The 17,901-nt window shown below is 45.3% G+C and overlaps 1 protein-coding gene across 1 annotated transcript in view; it reads right to left on the bottom strand.

Moving 5' to 3' along the window:
* Positions 1-64: 64 nt before the first annotated feature.
* Positions 65-17,901, bottom strand: part of PLXNC1 (plexin C1) — a 68,333-nt gene continuing 50,496 nt past the window's right edge. The window contains exons 22-31 of the mRNA XM_048943787.1: positions 15,359-15,536; positions 14,681-14,784; positions 10,842-10,896; positions 9,963-9,994; positions 9,767-9,874; positions 8,115-8,278; positions 7,557-7,704; positions 4,512-4,652; positions 4,358-4,432; positions 65-2,978 (exon numbers count right to left, since the gene is read on the bottom strand). Coding sequence (XP_048799744.1) covers positions 2,874-2,978; positions 4,358-4,432; positions 4,512-4,652; positions 7,557-7,704; positions 8,115-8,278; positions 9,767-9,874; positions 9,963-9,994; positions 10,842-10,896; positions 14,681-14,784; positions 15,359-15,536 — 1,110 coding nt within the window. The 3' untranslated portion in view covers positions 65-2,873. The remainder of the gene's footprint in view (positions 2,979-4,357; positions 4,433-4,511; positions 4,653-7,556; positions 7,705-8,114; positions 8,279-9,766; positions 9,875-9,962; positions 9,995-10,841; positions 10,897-14,680; positions 14,785-15,358; positions 15,537-17,901) is intronic.

Here is a 17,901-nt window from a genome sequence, read left to right as displayed (position 1 = left end):
CCGGGCACCACTGCAAAACTGTTTGCTCTCTTAACCATTTTAAAATACACAAAGTAATCTAACCAGCCTTCAAATGCACTTTATTTGAGATAAACCCATACAAACACCAACATGTATTTGTCGTTTGCACTTTTTTCAAACCATTCATTTTAAACAACAGGTTAACTTCTGTACAACAGGAATTACTTTACACATTAGTAGCATTTGACTTTAAATGACTGCAAAATAATGCTCTGTAAGCTAGTGTTAGAAAATAAGCTGTTTGCAATAGCTGTTTGCCTGTAAACATGTGGAAATCAGTTCAAGAGAGGTTTGCTTTCATTTTAGAGAACGCGACTACAGTTGTTGGGTTGCCAGAAGGCAGCTTTAGTCATACCTTGTTTTGTCCGAGTAACAGCAGACTGTGAGGGTGGGAGTTGTGCCAATGTTTTGTGAGGTCCCAAACCTACCACAAGAGCTACAATCACTTCATTATACTTCACGTCACTTTGTGAGATCCACTTCATGGTTTACAAAGTCCCAGCATGACTTTAAATGGGCTACAACAGAGTGAAGCTGGTTAGGAGGCTCCGATACAAGGCAAGAATCCTATTCCAGGCCGTAGGCAAAGCTACAGGGCCTGCTTCAACACATACTTAATCTCTAGAAATCATTAACGCTATTGCAGCAAACAAGCAGTAGTACAAATACAGAATAGGACTGGTTTCAGTTTTCTCATCATATAAACACACAGAGTGAGGTTCACAGGATCAGACCCACGCAAACAGATTCTATTTTACAGCTTTCCAAGCAGAAGCTGTGAGTTGTGCTTCTGCCTGTACAGAAGGTCACTGTTGAACAAAACGAGCGCGTTTCCTTCTCATGCACTTCCAGCCATCAACCGAAATGGAGCTCAACTCGTGAGACGTCTGCCTGAGTGCAGTGAGCAAACTGCTGATGCCTGTCCTTCAGTGGTAGTTACTGTGCTTTATCATTGATTAGTTTGACGCTGCTTAAAAAGGTCAGGTTAAGAACATTAAAAATCACAGCCCTTAAGTACAGCTGATCTGCGTTTATGTGCTACTCGAGCCACAGTGCACTCCTTTAGGACAGAGGGCAAGACAGGTTAGATTGGTTCGGCTCTTTTCCATTAAAATGAAACTCACCTCGCCTGGCAGAAGAGAGAACTGCTGAAAGCACTGCAACATTGTAGTGCAGCTTCCTGAACAAAGCCATACATTCCATCAAGTATAAAGTGTAAACTTAATAGCAAGTATAAGACTTGAATTAAAACAAAGCCATCACAGTACGGACAGGCGGCTCCCCTCTCTGATCTGCAAGAGGAACAATTTGTGCAATCGTACGGCAGGGAGGGGACAGACCAGTAGGCAACGTGTTTTGTTTTGTTTTGTTCTTCCCATGGGAGCCCAGGTATGGCTGTTTGCCCCCCCTGCTGCTGGCTGGCCATGCACAGCCAGCCTGGCCAGCTCCGCTCTGCTGGTGTGCTGTGACCTCTGGGCATCACCAAGGCAGTGCTGCACGGGAACGCCTGTTTGGAGTGCTTAGCTGCCTGGGAGCCATGTGCCACATCTCTGCCTCATCCCAAGACCCAGAGGATGCTGCCTGCTCTAAGTGTGAGCCGGTTGTACCAAGGCAGAGGACAGCACGTGGCTGCCCGGTGGTGGGGCCCTCAGGAGCCTCGAGGCAATGCTTTTTGGGCCTTATCCCACCTTGTAGAGGAGATGCTGCTGATCAAAGCCCTGCCTGAAAATTGGGTGCTGGCTGAAGCCTTAGTATGTGCCATTATAGCAATCAAAGCAGAGCCCGCGGTGACCAAACCTTGCAGCTCACATGGAAGTGCAGCTGTGTGGCAGCAGAGAGGCACCACAGCTCTTCCATTGGGTGTCAGCCACAAATGCAATGCTTCTTCCTCCCAGGTCTTTGAAAACATCCACGCCTCAAAAACCTCCCCAGCAGGATGAGGGCAGGCTGCCCAAGCCCTAACTAACCTTCTTTTGACAAAACCTTTGTTTAGACAACCTGGAAAAATACAATGAGATGCTGGCATTGGGTTTGTGAGCCACCTGCACACAGGTGGTGAGGCTGACAGAGCTGGCAGAGAGGGGCTGTTCTCTGAGCTCAGCCATCACAGCTGCCTGTTCTGTGTGGCCGCAGAGGTTACACCTCGGAAGCTGCTCACAGGGGCTTCACAGCTTGTCTAAGGATGGAGAGGCAGAAATGTAAACACAGACTGATGCCAGAGCAGGTCCTTTCTCCGAAGCCCTGATCTGTGGTTGGCTCCCCCTGCAAAGCCATTTCTAAACTCCTGCCATGTGGCATTTGCACTTCAAAGCTCAGCCCCACCCCCTTGCAAAGCAAGCTTCTCCCAAGTGTCACTGGGTGCTGCTTTTCATTGCAACAGGAGCCAGCCTACATTTGCCTGGAAGGAAGGAGCCTGCAGCTGGCCAGCGTGCTGACCCCACAGCCTGTCTGCGGCTGTGGGAAGGGTGTGGCAAACCATCATCAGCTTTCTCTTTTCCAAACAGAGCAAAGCAACGTAAAGGTTCACATGGGCAACTCCGAGCTTGCAGCGTGCAGATCCTACAAGCTGCTTTTCAGTCTGTGGGAAGCTTACAGAGGCAGTAGCTGGCAGTACCTGGGTTCAAGTACCTAAAACCTCTGGGCTGCCAGTGCCAGCCTGAGCTGCACCATCACACTGGCATGTCCAATATCCAGCCCTGTGCACCCTTTGTTCCCAAACTGGGGTATGGAATGGTCAGAGTGAAGCAGTGTTCAAGTGGCTCGAGCCCTGTACAGAGTCATTCAGAACTGCCTGGGGAGCAGCAGCACTTATTTCAAGTTCCCCGCAGTGATGCTGTGAGGCAGTGCTTTGCTCAAACCCATTTGCATTTCTTCTTTTCATCAAATAAGGCTTTCACTTGCTGGAGCTGTTTCTGGACATCTTCAAACCCCCGTTCTCGCTCGAGTTTGCTGACAATCTGTTAACAATTAGCAAAAAAGGGAATCATTTTGTTAGTGTTTCTTTGATTTGCTGCTCTTTAAAGCCTACTTGTCTGCATTCCAGCAGCCACTGGCAGAAGAACTCATCTGAATGCCCGTCTGTATGTAAACATTCTCTTCTGACTTCAGCACTTCATTTTAGTAGCTTTCCTTTCAAGTCATTATAATTACAGCAATTGCAACACTCTGCACAAGAACGACAGAGCCAAACTAAGAAGCAGATGAATCCCCTCCACATTCAGCTGCTGGAGTGCGTGGGGCAGTTTTACTCCAGTGCAGATCTGCACTCAAACTTTATTTCTCCTCCTCCCTTAAGCTGCCACCCCACAGCTCCCCTTTGGCACCCAGCAGGCAGTGGGAAGCAGCCCTGAGCACTGCTGTGTCAGAGAATGCTGCTGGCACCTCTACAAAGGGGCCAAGAGCAATGGCAGAGGTGTAGCTGTTCCTCCTCCCCCTACTCCTCCCCCGTGCCTGGGGGAAGCACAGGGAGAGTGTCCTAAGGATGGGGTTAAGTGGAGTGAGGTTTTATGCCTTCAAAAGAGCAAAAATTGGCATTAAGATTGGAATGTATCTTGAACTCTTCTGTGTCAGCGATTCTAATAAGCTTAATAAACCGGCCTGCTTTTCCAATTATTACGTCAAGCTTTTTAGAAGTTTGATGCTAAAGCCAGATAACTCAAGATGCTGGAGACCAGAAATAGGAGCCATCAGGTGCCCGGCAGCTGGGCGCTGCAGCCAGGCAGCCACTGTGCTGCTGAGAGACCCTGGGACTGCACCTCAGATGCCTCTGCAGCTGCAGGTACTGCAGCCTCTCATGAACAGCCAAGCAAACTGAAATGAGAATCCCCCTGGGGAGGGGGCAGGGAGCTCCTCACAGAGCAGCCTGGAGGCAGCCAGTGGCGCAGTGAATGCAGGTGAGAAAAGGTTCTTTGTTAGTAATAGCTCCATAGCTTCTTTTCCTTAAGAGAAAGTCTGTTGGAGCAGAGGGCTGTGATGGGAAAAGAGCAGACATGTCTTGCTGCAGGGCTGAGTGCTCTGCTGAGGGGTTTGTGCCAATTGTTACGATCGCTGGTGCTGCACCCTGATCTGTTTTCTCACTCCCCAGAGAAAAGGAGCGCAAGCACAGGAGCCATGGCAGGCAATAAGGGATACTGTACAAACGCTACAACACAAAGCACTAGCTACTTTCTTTGCAGGGAGAGTTCTGTGGTGCAGCAAAGCAGTGCTGACATCAGGGTGCATTACACCCTGGACTGGCAAATCCACAAGCAGATGGGACTGCAGCAACACCACCTCAGTGGCATCCAGCAGGGAGAGGCCTGGCCGGGTCGGTGTGCTGGGCCCAGTGAGTGCTTACCTCATCGTAATACTTCACAATGTATCTGTAGATTTCCATCAAGGCCACTTCCTCATTAAATTCATTTTCATGTTTCTAGAACAGAAAAACAGCTCTGGTCAGATGGTTCTCGCCTTTTAAAAAAGCAAACGAAGCTCCCACTTCTCAACCGCACCTTAGATTCCTGAGTTAGAAATTCTTCAACCTCTGAAGTGGTCAGGGGAGGCAGATCCCTGATGGCTTTGTAGTACGCCTTCACCTCCTTCTTGTACAGCGGAATGTCCTTAGCGTAGAGAAGCTTGTTTGTTGGTGCTTCCTTAAGAGAAAATATTGGAAGCATTGTCAGTTTTCACAGCACACGTTTCCAGAGGTTCCACCTCCACACAGTTAATTGCATCTAATCGTGTCTCTGTGTGACTCACTTCTCTTTGCAGTGGTTCCATGCAAGCAATCAAGGTTACAGAAGAAAGATGAAGACCAGACATTGGTAACAGCTCACTGTGTTTTGTGACAGCTGCCATGTAATTATTTTCAATGGCATCAGGAGTGCTGATTATTTATCTCTCAGACGTTTTTCTTTCTAATCTTTCCTCTGCCCCTCTCTGGACCTGAACAATTGTCAGAGCTGAAGTATAGGGCTTAATGGAGAGCAGATGCAGCAGAGCTGTAGAAAGTTCATAGAATCTTCTGAGTTGGAAGGGACCTTCAAAGGTCACCCAGCCCAATTCCCTGCAATGAGCAGGGACGCCTACAGCTAGCTGCTTAGAGCCCCTCCAGCCTGACCTTGGATGCCTCCAGGGATGGGGCATCTACCACCTCTCTGGGCAACCTGTGCCAGTGCTTCATCACCCTCACTGTAAAAGACTTTTTCCTTATATCCAATCAAAACCTTCCCTCTTTTAGTCTGAAATATCTCCCCTTGTCCTGTTACAACAGACTCTGCTAAAGAGTCTCTCCTCTTCTTTCTTGTAACCTCCCTTTAGATTCTGAAAGGCCGCTCTCAGGTCTCCGCAGAGCATTCCCTTCTCCAGGCTGAACAGCCCCAGCTCTCTCAGTCTGTCCTTACACGGAGGTGTTCCATCCCTTGCATTATTTCTGTGGCCCTCCTTTGGACACACTCCAACAGGTCCCTGTCTCTCCTGCACTGAGGACTCCACATCTGGATGCAGTACTCCAGGTGACATCTCAGCAGCACAGAGCAGAGGGGCAGGATCACCTCCCTCACCCTGCTGGCCACACCACTTTTGATGCAGCCTGGAATACAGTTGCCTTTCTGTGCTGCAAGGGCACATTGCTGCCTCAGGTCCAGCTTGCCATCCAGCAGTAACTCCAAGCCCTTTCTGGCAGGCTTGACCATTTCATCCCTCAGCTTGTACTGATAGCAAGGACTGCCACCACCCAGATGCCACAACTTGCACTTGGCTTTGTAAAACCTCATGAGGTGCTCCTGGGCCCACTGCACGAGCTTGTCTAAGTCTCTCTGGATGCCATCCCATCCCTCAGGCCTAGGGATCCTGGCACCCAAGTTCCCCTTGGGCAATATGCCAGAGAACCCTCTAAACACCGTGCTGGTAGAGGTTCCCTACAACATTGTCCCATGCCCTGCCTTTCTCTTTACTTTCCGTGTGCAGAGCTGATTGCCAGGCAAGCAGAGCCAAAGGGACTTCGTTCCTTCCCCAGGACTTCAGTGGCCCAGGTGAGCACTGCTGACCAGTCAGCTTTTAGCTCAGCTGAGGAAATAAGCGCTGGTGTTTGGTAGGAGCCAAAGCTCCATCTGGAAACCATGACTTCAACATGCAAAAGTTGGGGCTGGTAGTTTCCTGTAACTGCTCAAATTTAAATTCTGGGGACTAAATGACACAGCCCTGTGACACCTTGCTTCCCCTGTGTGACAAAGCGTTTTCAGCATGTTTGTTTTCTAATTGTCTATACAGAATGTTTTAAGACGAAAGGCTAAAAATCATGACAGTAAATTTATTGCTAATACTTAGCAATATGTTAACGGCATCACCAACCAGCATGTTTCAGGACACCTTCTTTTCACATGACTAATGGGAGCTGTTGTAGCAACAGGACTTCACAATGGATGGTAGGTGCAGAAACTTAACTGGCTGTGCTCATCTTCATTTTCCCCCATCAAGCAAGTGAGGCGATTAGCTTTAGTTCATAACACTCTGCTCCTGAAGCATGAGAAACGAGCGCACTATTCGTTATTTAACAGATGAGCAGTTGGTGCAGCTCAGCTCACACAGGAAATTACTGAATTTTTCTCTACAAAATTTTAGTCTGAAAAATCTCTGGCTTTCTTTCCTTGGTAGCATGAGCCTGAGTAAGTACAGCCAGCTTCGCTCCAAAGAAAAGGAATATAGCCTCAGGAAAAAGGAATTCTTTCTGGTCCCCAGACTTTCTGACATTGAAAGCTGAACTTCTGAATGCAAGATTTCTGGATTTGTTCCTTCAGTAAATAATTCTGGATATAAAAAGAGAGTGGCTAACACCCATGAAAGGAACTGTGTTGAACTTTTGCCCTCTTTCAGATATTCTCACCGATCCCTGGAGCTTACTGTAACTGTTCTCTGCACATCAGCAAGCTGCAAAGTCTGAAATACTTCTTAGATAACATTAACGCTTTTATGACCTCTGCTTAAAAACTTCATTAAAATTTATACCATTTCCACCCTCTTCCACATATTCTATCCACTACAGTCTTTTACAAGGGTAGATAACAGCAGGACAAGGGGAAATGGCTTTAAGTTGAAGGAGGGAAGATTTAGGTTGGATATTGGGGGAAGTTCTTTACCAAGAGAGTGGTGAGGTGCTGGAACAGGCTGCCCAGAGAGGTTGTGGATGCCTGTCCTGGAGGAGTTCAAGGCCAGGCTTGATTGGGCCATGGGCAGCCTGGTCTAGTATTAGATATGGAGGTTGGCAGCCCTGCATGCGGCAGGGTGCTGGAGCTTGATGATGATGCCATGAAGATAAGCAGCAGTTACCCATACAAATAACATTTTACCTGCTGTATCTGTCTATGCCAATGAATTCTTCCGAGTCTTCTAAGATGGAGCAACAAGAAATGGAAGCCTGGCTTAATGACACCACAGCCAATTTTGCCCTCAGCTTCAGTAGATTCAAGACTTCTTTCATCCCCCAAATAATTAAATAGTTAGAAAAAAAATTAATCACTGGTTGAGAAGTTACTGATAGCCATGCAGGGCAGCATTACCTTCCCCATTGTCTGTTCTGCTAGAGAAAAGGCATCCATGAAGGCTTGTGCGATGACAGACAGACAGCCATCTATATGTGACGTTTTCTTAACATCAAAGACAAACTGGGGATTCTTCAGTATGTTCACCCAGAAGCGCAGAGGAAGACTAGGAGAGAAAGAACAAGCACCCTGAAGATTTAGCTCAGGCCACGCGACTACTTTATAACAGTACTTTAATTTCACTGTACTCATGGAAGGAAGCATCTTTTTGTGCTGTTTGCTGTTACAAGAGGGATTGGGGAACAGAGGCTACAGAGCAAACCCATCCATCAGTCCCCCCTCCACCTACAAATACCACTCTCAATCTCTTTCTGGCTCTGAAGTCAGTGTGCATACTCCAAAGCCCTGGGAGCTACGGGGGTTTTATCAGTACCTAATCCATGTCCTCACATTATGGGGACATGTCTTCAACCTGACCCACTAAAATCTTATTCTTCGGATTATGGATGACCACCCATCTTTGCAACTACACTTCTGAAGAGCACATGCACTCCTATGCCTGTCACACAGACATACCTGTTGGTTTTCCATATGTGAACCACATCAGGGTCGGTGATTCTTTTGCTTTCGGCCTGAGCGTCCAGAAAGTCAAAAAAGTACTTGATGGCAACAGGTGCTTTATTGTTAGGTAAACTCCAAATACTCCGGAAGAGATTTTCGACAACGGAATGAATTGCAACCTGAGAAGTAAGGAAGCGAGGAGTGCTACGGTTACACAGGAGAAAAACAAGATTTGTCATCGCCGAGAGCCGAACGTGTGCAGGTGAACCACACACAGAAATCACCATGTGTTTGTGGCAAACACCTGGGCCATGGGCTACCAGCAACCGACAGTCAGTAACAAAACTGAAACTACAACCACAGCGTAACAAACTGCTTTCACACATCACTACTGCTCTGCCGACGGGAAACAAGTGACAAATGGTACGTGAAAGGAATCGCTCGTGGCATTTCCTGAACAAAGAACCTCAGCTCTTCAGACACTGTTCACACCTCTGCTGAAGGCATTTGCAACACGTGGCTGCAACAAAAGGGAGGTGAGGAACTGAAGTTTAACCAGCTCTTGAGGGCATGAGCCTTCAAGATGCCTTACAGATAGAATGTGAGCTGCTCTCACCAGTAGCACCTCTCAGCCAAGGCGCTGTGGCTGCTGATCTAGTTCTAGGATAGTAGCTTGGAGTGGCATACAAAGATGAAGAACTAAATGCTGGGTATTCCTGATCCAGAAGTGAAGCTGTTTGGCTGACAAAAGCAAAGTCTGGACTGCTAACAGACACACTGACATCTTCACTAATGGCTTACCCCAGCAATTCCTAAGGGCTGATGCTAGTTTCCATGCCTAATGAGAAGTGACCAGACTTCACTCCCACTTCAAGTAGTGTCCCAAATTGCCTCAGATGCTATCAACAGTCTAATTAAATGATGATTGATAGCTTTTTAGATGCAAGAAGGCGATCGTCATCATCATCCCTTCAGGCCTCTCGTATCTCACAGCTCTCAGCACAGTGCACTGATTAATATTTTAAGTAATACGCTGCTGAAAGAATTTTATATCCCATCTGAGCATGTCAGAAACAAGATGACATTACTGGAGGGAATAAATGTGGCTAACTCCAAGGGATGTCAACTGTACATATTAAGTAATTATATTACCAATCCCAAGGACCCTGTTTTTAAAAATTCATCTATTTATTTTGGATGCTTCATTGGAGACCCTAAAAAGATTATTTCATTTCATGGGCAGCGTTTGCTGAAACTCAGGCACGAGAAACATAAGAAGTTGCCTCTGAGCTGGGCAGACTCCACCAGAGGGCAAATGAATTGCTGACTGACAGGGACTGCTCTTACTCTGTGGAGCTCAGTAGCAAAACTCAATTTCTGTAACCCCAATTAAAAAAAAAAAAAAAAAAGTTGCACTTCTTGGGGAGATGGAGTGTGTGAATGTGTGAATAAGAGTATTTTAGACCTCTAGCATTAGCAAACCTGGAGTGTGGCTATCTTTACAAATGGTCCCAGTCAGTAGTTTGCAGAGTGATTTTTACAGGCTTTTTATTTAGCATTTGATAATGCAAAGGAAGCTTGCACAATTTCTGCTTAAATTTCTATTTTCTTCATGCAAAACTTGCCAAGCCTAACAGCAGCCCCCAAACAAGACCTTCACAGCTTACCTTGGTTGACAATAGCTTTGTCAGATACATTTCTTTCACTTTGAATTTTTGCTTTCCTTTGTGACCCGATCCTTTCATGTCTTTATTTGCTTCAGAGTCTGGTAAAATCTGTCATGATAAGGTTAGAGAGATTACACAGATACAAATGCAGTTCAGTAGTACATCTACTGTGTAACAGTGCAATGACTGAACTCACCAAATGACAGTGCTCATCAGAGTAGTCCACATCTAAACAACAGAAAGCAAAGAGCAAACAGACATTAACGAAACATACAGCTACCAGCTGTGAAGTCTGTGCTGTGATGCGTGAGTGTGCTGAGCAAGCCCATCAGTGTCACACTTTCTTGCCTGCAGGGTGGGGGAAACCTCAGAATTGCACCAGTTTTGGGTCACGTCCTAGTTCCAAGTTGTCCCACTAAGACAGTTCTAAGCTGCCGCTGGAGTGAAGCTGGCTGCAAATATCAGCCCCTCTGAGAGGAGGGTGATCAGCAGCAGAGGAGGTGACTGCACAGTTTCATCTGTGGTAAGAGCCCTTGGTGAGGCAGGCTGAGGTCAGGTTTGAAAGCAATAGCTGGGAATGGGCAACTCTGTTTTTGCTGAGGGAGGAGGCAATGCCACCCCGTGACTCATTCCCCAGGGGCACGTCTTGTAGCTTCAGATGCCTGCTTTGACTGTGTGGTGAGTCACAGTCACACGCCACGTGTGTGTTTCTCCCCAGGGGCTGACACTGGAGCAGGGCACACTTCCTGTGCTGCTCTCATCAGTTTGTGCTATTCTCTGGGGTTCCCCACTTTCCGGCCTATGAGTTTGTGCCTTGAATCACTCAGAAGCCAAGGACTATAGGTCATGCCTCTCTTTACTTTGCCTTCTTTCTTCCTCCTGAGCCCACTGTACGTGCCAGAGGCCCACAGCCAAGGTAGCACGGCTCTTCATCTGGCTCAGTTCTGCTGAAGTGCCAATTTTTCTGAGCTGCTATTGACTGAGACACAACCTGTCCAACCTGTCATAGCTCGGCTCTCTGCATTCCCAGCCCATTCTCTACAAAACATCAAATAGATTGCAGTTCATTTCTTACCTGAGTGGGTATTTGTCTTCTTTTTCAAGACTTTTATAGTTGCTCCATTTGCAATCTGAAAGCAAATCCAAACATGTCTTGCTGAAATAGGTCACACTGAGGGTCTAGCCCAGAGCTATTCTCAAACTCAATTCCCAAAGCCACCAACTTATTTATGCCCCATGGAAAGTAAGGTCAAAATGCATACCTAGTTACTTTGTGATTTCTAGGAAAGATCTTCCTTCTCCTTGCCTGAATTTACAGTGCTGCCAGGATAGTGAGTGTTATCATTGAAAGGTCTGGTCTTCACAATGAGCATCTGGTTTTAACCCCCCTGCTCTGTGCAGGGTCTCCCACCAGCAGACCAGGCTGCCCAGAGCCACATCCAGCCTGGCCTTGAATGCCTCCAGGGATGGGGCATCCACAGCCTCCTTGGGAAACCATCCACAACCTTCCCTGTGTTATCTTGGAGTGAAAGTGCAACTCATGCTTTTATTGTCAAAGAACAAGTCCAAAATGGCTCACACTGAGAACTATACCACTGCTCTGCTGTCAAACGCTGGGTTTTGCCAAGTGCCAGTTTACTTCTCTCTATAATTACAAAAACAACTGGCCAGTCCTAAGAAGGGATCTCTGCCAAAATATTTCAAGTGTTTTTTAAACCTTGGCAGACAGCCCAGTGTGAGAAACCAGTTTAAACATTAAGATATTCTATCAAAAGCTGTGTCTTGCAGAAAAGAATTATGCACTTACACTTGCTCCCCGAAAGTAAATATAATCTATTTTACAAGCTTTATTTTTTGCAGCATTTCCACTTATCATACAGTGTTTCAGAACTCTTCAGATAACACAGAGCACTTTAAAATTTGGCACAAGTGGGAATCTGCTCTAAGGCTCTCTCTTGACACGACAAATGCCCAGAGAGAACAGGAATCCTCCTTCTTGTCCCTGAAGACAGGCAAACAGTCCCTGAGCAGCGTGGGCCACGTGCTGCTGGCAGTCCCTCCCTGAGGAGCAGAAGAGCAGCCCAATGCTGGGATGGCAACTCCTGCCCTGGGGGGGAAGGGGAGTTCAGGAGAGAACTGCTTTCCATCAGGAGCAGAGGTGCTGCTGCAGCATGACCAGGATCTGAGCTCCTGCTTTGGCTTTTACTTCTGGGGCAAGAGCTGCTTTTAGCACTGAATGGAATATGCTTCCCCTTCTTTACTGTTGCTGCAGTGGTCATACTTACAATTTTTTCTAGTCTGGTCTGTAAAAAAAACCTCACAATATAAACTCTTATTTTGGGGTCCAACTGCCTGACTTTTTGCAGTGGGTTGCTCTGAACAACATTACTGAGCTGGGTGTGTCACTGAGGGAACAGAGAAGGGCAATCTGCACAGATCCATACAACGTGGTGTAAAGCAGTTCTGCAAAACAGAAGACGCAGTGTGGCTCTGTGCCTCTGCCTTGCTCACCAGGCCTCCTCTCCTCCCTGTAATAATTATTTTCAAGGTCTGCGTTGGTTCCTAGAGAGCGTGATGCCACTATAGCCTGATAAACTGAGATCCATGACTGGGCAGCAGATCTGAAAGTGGCTCTCTAGCTGTCTTCTTGTGTGGACAATAAGACTTCATGATAATCAGCAGCTTTCTTGCCAAGGCTTGTAGTTATTTGCATGCAAGCAATGCTGCAGACCTCATAAATAATCGTATCAATGTCCATACCAAGAACACAGACTTACAAACAAAGGAACACACAAGGAAGAAACACAAAGTTATCTCTCTCTTCAGAAACACTACACCAAAACACAAACATCCCCTACTTCTGCATTTTTAAACGCAGTGTAGAAACTGCCTGTTTTTTCAAGAGAGGTTGGTGAGTGTAGGACCTTTGCAGTGCAACCTTCATGCTTGAGTATCTTAAAAAAGACTCGGAGGTACTTCCCAGTTCCAGATATTTGATTCGTTTGTAGTGTTTAAGAATGGTAAGCAAAAAGAAAAGTTCTGGCTTGCCACAGAACTCTAGGTCCTGTTGAGGTGGTAAGCTCAGGCAACGTTACTACCCTCACACAGTGCACGCAAAGTTTCCTCTTCTTGCTTTGCTTGCCTTTGCGTTCCTTTTTGCATCAGTATACACACAAGAAAATAAACTGGGTAAGCTAATTCCAGATACCTGCTACTAATCCGCTGCCTAAAATGTCTTCTCAAGGTCAGAAAAAAAAGAGGACTAAAATATCTAACAGATATGCCCAATGCTACTTTTCCATAGGGCAGCTGCTAAGCTATAATTAGTATAGTTACAGCTTTGTAGAAAAGAACCAAACCTCCCATCTAACTTGCATCTGCCTGCAGAAACCACAGATGAAAACAAGGTCTAGGACAAAGATACCCAGGGATGGCAGTGACCAACTGGAGCAAACTTATTTGCCACGAGGTATGGCACCCATGAGCCACAGCACACTACAAGCTCAGGGAAAGTGAAAAGCTGCCATGTAAAGCAAGGCAACACTTGTAATAGCTGCCTGCAGTAAAAAGGGCTGGTGCTGTCACACTAGGCACAAGTTTTGATACTTCATCGGATGCAAACCTGCAACAACCTTTACTGCATAGATACTGACTGCAGTACTGCAATGTCCTTATTTGTACAAAACCTCTGCCAGACTGGGGGGAGGCCCTATGCTGATGTATAGATAAGATTCAAGAGAAGCACAGGAAAATCTCTTAAGACACTGGACTGGGGACTCAGGATGTCTGGTTCACCTCTGTCACCCTAGGATGTAAGAAGAGCAACAAACACCTACAGAAAACTATGAAGTCACCCCAAAGGAGCTTGCCTCAGACCTGAATGGTCCACCCAAGCTACAATCAGTACTGCTGGAAGTCCTTGCTCCTGTCTCTGGATGGCACCGTACTTGAAGACAGCAACTTGTTCAGGGTTTGCTCTGGTTTCTGAGAGCCACACTGCACTGCATGACACAGACATACTCTCATTAGCAAAGCTTACCTATATAAGCCAGACTTTCAGCAATGAGGCATGAAGAAAGCTCGCTAAAAGTACTCAGCACAGCACACAAACTTCATTTCCAGCATCTATTGGTAAGCATCAAAATGTGAGCTACCATATCAGTTCATGCCAGCCATCTGCTGCACACCTTAACTCACTCTCTTGCCCTCCAGTTTGTCTAGCATCAGTGGCAACTCCTTAGCAGGCAATGCTGCTTGCTATGCTTTTGCAATGTGCCACTCCAAAAAGGGTTCTGTCCCTAAATGTGGGCCTCTATTGTTGCAGTGATGGAGAGGAGTGCAGCATTAACAAAGACTGCTTGAAAACTGGTTGCAATTGGAATCGGAGGGGAAAAATTAGGTTGTAAGTGGTAATATAGATGGAAGCAAAAACAGAGAAAAAAGGGAAAGAGTTAAGAACAAGGTCTGTAAAGAATAAAAATCAAACATCTCAGCAGCCATTTGATTCTGACTCTCAATGAGCTTCCACAAAAGCTCAGATAATGAAAATATGAGGTGGGAAGATGTTCATAGCTGCTTATGGTGAGACAAAAAACTCAGCAGCAAAGAATAGAAGAGGCTCAAGACAGTGATCATAGCTGGAAATCAGATGATCTTTTATCTAAATTGTCTGACTAAAGTAACTGTTTCTCTGCAAGGAGCCCTGCAACAAGCAAAACTCTGAAAAGCAGTAGAAAATGTGAATCATTGGCAAGAACACCATGGGTCACATTTCTTTCCTTCTGTTGGTGATGCTCAGCTGTGTCTCCAAGATTTTAATCAGTCGAGATATTTCTGCACAGACAGCATTTAGAACTGGGGGAAAAACTGCTTCTCAATTCATTGCTATTTATTGTTCATGGCTTTCCTGCTTACCTTGTAATGAGCAATGGTATTTAGCTTCCTTATCCCATCCTCCATCATCTCAGAGGAGCCATCAATATCCAACAATTCTCTTTGCTGCTCCTCAGACACAAGTTCTGCAGTATGACAGCAACAGAAAACAATTACATCTCAACCACATTCTCACTGTACAGATGGTTGTGAAGAAAAACACCGCCTAATTATTTTTGTACAAGTGGCTCCCAACTAAGCTCTGCTTCTCTCTGTCCCTCTGCAAGTTCACATGGGAGTGGTTTTGCAATCCCACACTACAGACTGTTCTTATGGAGAGACAGTCAGGACAGCTTCCATTCACGGAAGCTATTTTGTGTTGGTCGAGACAGAATTTTAGAGGTGCTATCACCTGCTATTCTTTTGCACAAGTGTTCCCTGGTGTTACTGCTATGTTAGGACTAGAAGACACAAAGAGCAGCATGTTTACTGCTAATGCATACTGAAGTTCCTGCAGAACTGAAGCAGATGCAGTTCTGCTGTTCTATCTGCTACTATAAATCACATAGGTTTCCCTAGAAATACCTTGTAATAAATAACGTTCTTCCTAGAAGGTAAAAAATATATATATCAAAGCCAAATGTAGGAATTCCTAGAATGAAAACTCCACTGACAGATCACTGAACTTTATGAGAATATAACACAGTGACATGCTCTTACCAAGACCAATTTCACCCAGCTGAAGACCATAGGGAAAGCCGTTCTTATTAAGGAAAGCTTGAAGGCTCTTCTCCTTGGTTTGGCCTATGGTGTCACAGTCCAGCACATTAACTTGAATAGTTTGACAGGCATCTCCACTCTCATTTTCGGGGATTTTTTCAAAGATAACATTCACAGTCTGGGGGAAGAAACACAACTCATTCTGACTTAAAGGGAGTTTCTGGCATGGAAAACAACAACCGCCTGACAGAAAACCTGACACGTTTTCTGTTAATAATATTCACGTTATTCACGTTAATAATATTCATTATTAAAGCTATTTTGAATAAGGATTATTAGAACAAATTAAACAATTAAGCATTTAGAACTCTTTATATCTGAAAAATCAAAGATAAACAGCTATGTATTTCCAAAAGTGCCTTTTCGTATTCTGCTTTTGTGCAAATCTTTTAAAGTGAATTACAATAAAAGGCCAGGAAAAATTACAATACATGTTCTGAAAAAAAAAAAAAAACAACTAACAGCAACAAAACAAACAGACCCCAAAACAGTTCTTGCCTTTAAAATGAATTTTTTAAAAGCAAAAACTGTAGGTGACCTGAGATCTGATAAGGTTACTTAGTAAGTCGTCATGGTAAACATGATTGATTTTGAGCAGATAGGAAGCAATGTTGAAAAACATATTTAGACCAGATTATGCTGAGTAGCCATATCACACACACACAAAAATACATCTTCCTTGGAGACATCAGTGTCTGTCTACATACAGCCACATCCCTAGAGGCAGGGCTGTCATGGTCAGTTGCAGAAGCAGTGGAAGGGAAACACACATTGCAGGAGTCAGAACCCAAAGTTCTGGTCCAAATTTGCACAGAGAATAGTGTAATTTAACCTATGCTGTGTTACCCTGTGTCAAACAACTCAACAGATCCTATGGGTGTAGCACCCCTGCCCTTCAGCTCATAGCAACTCTTAGCTGGAAAAAAACAAACCTGTCTGCTAGACCGCATACAAGGTATGTATGGGTCAAGTCAGTGAGACTGGGTAAACATCTCTGGTCTTTTTTCAGCCAGGTTCTATTTCTGGGCAGGTCAGGTCAGACAAATCAGCTGCTTCCAAAAGGAAGGGAAAAAAGGATGACGACGGGATAGCTACTGCATGGTGATAAGAGCAATCCCTCCTAGTGCCACAGCTTACTGCCCACAGAGACATCACTGTTCAGCTGCATGCACGCAGATGTGCTGGTGATGTCTCCAGACAGAATTACTGCAAGCAATTTAGGTGCCTGCAAAGGAAAAAAAAAAAAAACCAAACCAAACCAAAATACCCACAAAAAAAACCCCAAAAACAACCTACTTGAATTGTTCTGGCTGTTGGACACCTCTGGTATAATGACTATCTTGTGACTGAAACATGGGGACTGCAGGTACAACTCAATAAAGGAGCGATCGTTAAAAGAGGAAGCAACTATAAATGTTTATTTTCTTCCTGCTGTCATGTGAAGGAAAGAACTTCTGTCCAGGTTGCTGCAGGAACATGCTTTATCTCTTCTGAGAAAAATGAATAGTTATTAATAGCTCTGAAGTGCTCTTTTCTGCTCTGCTACCCAGCAAGTGTAGAAATTACCAGACGCTGCTGGTATAAAAAGTAGTCCAATAAGACATTAATGAATTTCACTGCTTCTGTAGAAGCAAAAGAATTATTAAAACAGGGTTGTGCAGCTATGAAGATCAGGATTTAATGAAGACTAGGACATAACTAGAGTAACTGAGAATAACTTCATCATCAGGATATAGAGAGGCTTAATTGTGAGGAAAATGAGTCCACCAGAAGGACAGATAGAACAGAAGAGGAAGAGATGTGGGAATGGTGCCTGCAGAAGGACAAACAGACTGTATGCCATGCCTCAGGTTGGGATTTCATGCAGAAAATTAGTAAAAACTACACTGGCACAAGAATGAGGGAGTCATGCTTGGTCAGGCCCACAGACCAACTGAACAGGCAACAGTATTGTCCTTGACTGAGGTCATGATCTTGTGGGATAAAACAGTAGACAGAGACTAACTGCATTTTGTCTTTGGAGATCTCTCCTCTACATCTGAATTGAAGTCTTTGTCAACCTGATCTTTCAGGAGTAGCTGCTCACTCTTCAACTGGTGCCTATTTGTCCTTATGTTCTTGGAAATGCTCCCTCCTTTAATTGAACCTTGCTCCTACACTGCATTTTTTTTCCCTTCCTTTTGGACTGTCAAGAGAAGCAGTCCTTTACTCTTCTGCTATTCCTTTTCAGCACAGATTGCTCACAAGTGTGCAGCCTCTTCACTCAGTAGCACAAGTGTCCTCCTAGGCCTGCTCAACTCATTGTAGGGAGACAGGACTGTAAAAAAAGAAAGGTAGTTCCTTATGTAGGTGGAATATAAGGCATTTACAGATTCCTTAATCTGAAGTTTCAGTTCTGTAAGGAAAATGACACCTTGTGACTCAAAGAAATATTTGAACACACAGCCTCTAACCAGGGAAGCCAGTTTTGCCGATACAATTTC

The sequence above is a fragment of the Lagopus muta genome, chromosome 1 (assembly GCF_023343835.1).
Source record: "Lagopus muta isolate bLagMut1 chromosome 1, bLagMut1 primary, whole genome shotgun sequence".
NCBI classification, from domain to species: domain Eukaryota; kingdom Metazoa; phylum Chordata; class Aves; order Galliformes; family Phasianidae; genus Lagopus; species Lagopus muta.
This window is presented reverse-complemented; position numbering and strand designations above follow the sequence as displayed.